The following is a 6000-nucleotide window of genomic DNA, read 5'->3' on the forward strand; positions in this document are numbered from 1 at the left end:
TTTATTTAAGAAGAAAAACTGCACTTTATGTTGAAATTTTGGTTATTATTATTTAAAGACAATACCATTCTGAAAATGTACTTAGAGTACTTAGAATACAACTTTATTTTTAAGTCTGCCCAATTTTAACCAGGGATGATATTTTTGTTTCTGTTTTGAATTCAAATGCAGTTTAAAAGCATTTTTTTCAGAAATTAAAACAGCTTCAGTTTACAATATTCATGTCCATGTCTATTATTTGATTCTGTCGCCCACTAAAACCCTTTTAAATGAAAAAAAACATTTGCGATTTGGGGCAAATTTACGTGTGCGATTACATACGATTAATCAAGATTGATTATTACACAGCCTCTAATTAATTGGATTAATTTTTTTAATCGAGTCCCACCCCTAATATATATATGTAGATATATATATGTAGATTTGTATATATATATGTGTATATACAGTATATATGTAGATATGTATATGTATATATGTATATATATGTGTGTGTGTATATATATGTGTATATATGTATATGTATATATATATGTATGTGTGTATATATATGTATATATATATGTTTATATATGTGTGTGTGTGTCTGTTGTGGCTTGTGCCTCCTCCAGACCGCGAGGGGGCGTCCGTCCTGGTTCTGTTGGGGGCCACAGGTTGAGGGCATGGAAGCCCTTCCCTGTAGGGGCCCGTGGTCACCGCCAGGCGGCGCCCCGATGCCGGTTTATCCCGTGCAGTTGCCGGTCGGGCAGGAGCCCGGCGGGACGCTTGGAGGACCGGAGGAGGGCGAGTGCCTCCTCCAGACGGAGTGGGGGCGTCCGTCCTGGTTAGGCAGGGGCCCTCGGGTACAGGGCTTTGAAGCCCAGCCCTGTAGGGACCCGTGGCCACCGCCAGGCGGCGCCCCGGTGCCTAATTATCCGGGAGCCCGGCACTTCCGCCACACCAGGAAGTGCCGGGGGGAAGACTTTGTGTGGCACCCGGAGAGCTGCCAGGAAGACAGCCGACACTTCCGCCACGCTTGGGCGTGGCTAGAGGCAGAAGCACCTGGGGCTCATCCGGGGCATTATTTAAGGGGCCGCCTCCCTCCAGTGATTGGTGGAAGTCGGGAGGCAGAAGGACTGAGCTGGAGAGCGGACAGGAGGCGGCCAGGACAAAGGCACAGAGACTGTGGGCCCTGGACTTTGGGGGATTCGGTGCAAGAGGCACTGGGGTTCGTGAGTGCACGTGACGATTATATTGTTGTAAATAGTGTAAATAAACGGTGTGTGGGGAGCAAAATATGATGTCCGTCTGTCTGTGCCGGGGCCAGCGTTCACACTGTGTATATATATATATATATATATATATATATATATATGACAACAACACTCATATCAATGACAAAACAATTACATTGACAATCATCTTACGTTATTTTTAAAATATTTCCTTTTCTTTTTCATAACTTCTTTAACACACTACTTCTCCGCTGCGAAGCGCGGGTATTCTGCTAGTTGTCAATAAAATGGTTAAAGAAAACTTAACTAAACAAAAGTATAAAGCACAAAAAACACAAAAGACCCTAACTTAAGCCATAGTACTGGTGCGGCATCAGAAAGAACCTTAAATAGTCTCCGGTGATGCAGTGAGACTGATTAAAGCATTTAGGGTTTATAATCTAATTAAAGGTTCAGCCCTTCTCCATCAAACACCATAAAATTCTTATTCTCATTATTAAGAGAATACAAGAGAAACATACCTAAACTAACAAAAGAAGATTGCTAATCATTAAAAAAATCAGACTGTTTCCATAAAAGCAGAAAAAACACACATGATACAAATGCAACAACAAATAAATTCCCAGGGCGAGATTTACAGCCGATCATGACCAGAAGATGTGGTTTTGCTTCAGCTTTGCATCCGCTTTCTTAAAGGATGTTGTGTGCTATTTTTGATAAGCCCAGTTGTTAGTTAGTGTAATTTCAGTAAATGATGGCTTTTGTTTTAAAAGCTCTTTTACATATTAAACTTTTAAACTTTAGGTAGGCTGAAGACGCGTTCAGTACAGTTGTAAGATTTTTTCAACTGCTGATTATTATTTTGACACTCAGAAAGTAATGAATGTCAGAAAGCTGTTTAACTGAATATAATAACTAAAGTCATCTTGCCTGCACCTCTAAAACATTTCCTCCCTGAGGTTATGTCATGATTTGTATTTGTTGTTGTGCTTATTTCTTTTTGGATATAAAATAAGCAGAAGTATTTCCCTACTGTGCATTTTCCTGTAATGAACCCGGCCCATTTGTGGAATGAGTGCTCCTGACTGGATACACCATGTCTGCCATTTCATACTATAAGCTTACTGTCTTTTTTAGGAAAGGGTCATCCATTCCCTGCCAGTTAGTGGGTTCTGGAATACAGTGACAGTGTTTCCATCCAGGTCTCCACTCTCTAACATTGGTGCCAATGATCTGTGCACTGACAGCGCTCACAGCACACATGCAAGGCATATCTGAGAGCTCCCTTCTTCATGCACAGACACAGCTTAGGCTGTCAGTACCAGCATGCAAGTTTCTCTCTTTGCACTTTGTAACCTGCTTATGATGCAAAGAAGGTCAATGGTGCGGACTGATCAGCAATCTTAACATCTATCATGGCAAACTTCAATTTAATGTCCAGGTTGGATTATTGTAACGCACTCCTCATCGGGATTCCCAGCAAGAGCCTTCAAAAGCTCCAACAAATTCAAAATAGTGCTGGAGAATCCTGATGAGGAAATATGAACACGTTTCACCCATCCTTCGGCCACTTCATTGGCTCCCTCTTCACCTCCGTATCGAATACAAACTCTGTTTGCTTCCTCACCAGTGTATCCATGGAAATGCTCCACAATATCTTAAGGAACTCCTTATATTACAATCCACTACAAGAAACCTCCGTTTTGCAAATACTGTACCTACCGCCTTCGCCCCTCTGTGACCAAACTTCATACAATGGGTGGCCGAGCCTTTGCAGCTGCTGCTCCACGGCTCTGGAATGCCCTACCAGAGAGCCTGAGAACATAGCAGACTGTGGGCTGTTTTAAAAAACAGCTAAAGACTTTTCTGTTTAGGAAAGCTTATTAACAAGAATGCTACTAATTACTGTTGTTTTATCTCTGTTTTATCTTGCTTTGCCTTTGTTTAAACTTTTTTATGTAGCACTTTGAGATTTACTACTAATGTAAAGTGTCCTATAAATAAAATGCAGTATTATTATTATTATAATTATATTACAGGAAAAATTATTTACCGAGATTTCACACAGATACTTTGGTTTGTTCCTCTCTCTGTCCGTATGATATAACCTGGCTTCCAGTGGAGTGATTTTGTTGAAATTTAACTTAATCTTTAAGGAAATTTGCTGGGAAATGTTAGTTTTTATTAAGATGTATAGAATACAACTTGCCACATACATTTTTAAAATTTTGAAATTTCCCATTGCAAAGCAGAGACAAATTTGCAAACTAATCTACCTTAGCACAAAAAAACATATTCTTCAATCACAGGTTTAAATTTACTTTGAGAGAGGTCATTTCAATTACTTTTTTATATTTTCCCCTTGTCTTGCTATGTGTAAAGAATACAAATTCAGCTCATAAGCTATTAGAAAACTTGCATGTTGTAATCTTTTTAGTTAGCCAATAAAAGGCGTCATTTTGCTTGGCTCTTCTCTACATTCATAATGGCTAACACAGTACAACACCCTAGTACTACAGAACTAACCCACAACTCTTTATTTTATACAGCGTCTTTTACATAAAGTACCATCCCAAGGTTCTTAAAATATAACAAAGCTAAACACTCTTGCAATGAATGTCCTTTAATAGAATGGCTAAACCTGCTTAGTCTGATCTCTCAGGTCTACGGCAGCATGAGGTGCAAAGCAGAAAACAAGGGAAGACAGGGTGCTATCGCAATAGATATTAGCTAACATAGAGAGCATTATTCAGACATTGTCAGGGTTTGAAACCAAATAAAAATGTAAGGATTATACAGTAGGCATAGAAATAACACTAAATAGGTACATTAAATAAGTGTTAAATAATATTAAAAATAGCCAGGTCCAGATTTAATTCCTGCTTCATGCCCCTTTCTTTCAGTATAGGCTCTGAATTGGACTGAGCGAGTTTAAAAATGTTCTGTTCTGTTATTTAAAAAATATCTCTTGCAATCTCACATTGTAATAAAAAATGATTACAAAAACAGGAATAATAATATTTAGTATACAGAAAGCCCAAAGTCACTGGGCTGAAGTCTGCTTGAAAAATTCTAAAGATTTGCAATTTTGAAACAACCTGAAAGAAAGTTTCAATATATGCTAAAAGTCCATATGTCCAAAATGGAACAGTTCATTAATAGATAACATAAGAATTAACCCTTACAAATATTATAATAAAACATTGTAATTTTTCAACTAATTACATTAGTTGAGTTCTCAATATTGTAATAAAGTAAGTTATATACATATGGATAATACATTTGAATACACTGTTTATATACATATATATATGTATGTAATATATATATATAAACTGCATATATAGTAAATTTACATAAATATACAGTATATATTACAAATATAATGCCCATATAAGAAGTATTTAGAATTTTATTATTCACATTTGAACATTGTTTCCCCCAACATTCAAAGCCAGCCCTAATTTCACCATTAAGTAAAAATTACTGTCTTTCCTAGTTGTTAAAAAACATACACAAACTTACCTGCTGCCAGCACCAAAGTTTCATGACTGTTTTCAATTTAAAAAGAAAATTGCAACAGAAAAGCTTTGCAGTATTCAGGTGGTACTCTGTGAAGTTAAGTCATGAGAGATGTCTTGCTTGTCCTCCCTTTTTATGTCATTCTGCTTTACATTAACTTCCTCAGCCCCTCCCTTTATAATGAATTTGCACTGCAAACTTCAGCCAAAGTTTATTTTCCTTGAAATCTGCTTCCTTTCTTTTTTTATTTAATCTGATCAGCAGCCAGAATTAATCTCTCGGGTTTCAAATTATTCCTTAAATGTTATATTTATTAGAAACGTTCCAATGAAGTTCTCTGGAGAGCCTGATGTAATAATAGTATTTATGCACTGATTGTGGGGTGTACAGTCATAACACTGGTGCCTCACAATAAGGAGATCAGGGCTCACATCATGGGCCCTGCCTTGTTTTGGAGTTTGTATATTCTCCCCATGTCTGCATTGGTTTCCTCCCACAGTCCAATGACATGTTGGTTAAATGGACTGGCAATGCTAATTTGGTCCTAGAGGGTGTGTAGTGTGTGTCTATGTGTGTGTTTGAGTGTGATCCCCTATGATGGACTGCCAACCTGTCTAGGAGTTTATTCCTGCCTTGTGCCCTATGCTTACTGAAGTAGGCTCTAGCTCCCCTGCAAAAAATTGCATGATATATGCTTTTTGCATATTGCAAACTGATGCGTCAAAGAACAAAATCAAAAGGGTGATTACAACCTGAAGTAGAACAGCAATAATTGCCAATGATCCATTATCAAAATGTGTAATTCAGCTCAGGGGCACTTTCAGCCCAAAGGTAGCATGTTAATCCATTGCATGACACACTCATACTGTACATAAGGGGGCAATTTAGAGTAACTAATCAACGTAAACTGCACGTCTCTGTGATACAAGAAAAAAACACAGGGTACACACAAAAAAATCAACACAGACATAACATAAGAACATTCAACTCTAAACCAAAGTGACTAGGCTGGCATTTGGACCCAAAACCTTGGTGCTGTAAGTCAAATGCACTAATCAGTGTGCCACCTGACACCACATTACAGAGTTTATCCACCATAATAAAAGGGTAAGTGTTTGTGTGTCTGTCTGCATGGTGGCTATTAGGGATGGGCAAATTTGTGAATAAATCGTTCTTTCTGAATGACTCTTTTCAGTGATTTGTGAGCACAAACAAATCAGTTCAGTGAAGCTCAGTGGGACTAGTGCTAAAGTCAAGCATGATG

General features: G+C 38.1%; 1 protein-coding gene across 2 annotated transcripts in view; it reads right to left on the reverse strand.

Annotated features, from left to right (window-relative positions):
• LOC120532408 (serine incorporator 5-like) overlaps positions 1 to 4824 on the reverse strand; it is a 68912-nt gene extending 64088 nt beyond the window's left edge. For both annotated transcript variants that reach the window (XM_039758371.1, XM_039758370.1), the window contains exon 1: positions 4740 to 4824. In XM_039758371.1, the coding sequence (XP_039614305.1) occupies positions 4740 to 4763 (24 nt within the window). In that variant the 5' untranslated portion in view covers positions 4764 to 4824. The remainder of the gene's footprint in view (positions 1 to 4739) is intronic.
• Positions 4825 to 6000: the final 1176 nt, after the last annotated feature.

Source organism: Polypterus senegalus, chromosome 7 (genome assembly GCF_016835505.1).
Source record: "Polypterus senegalus isolate Bchr_013 chromosome 7, ASM1683550v1, whole genome shotgun sequence".
Lineage (NCBI taxonomy): Eukaryota > Metazoa > Chordata > Cladistia > Polypteriformes > Polypteridae > Polypterus > Polypterus senegalus.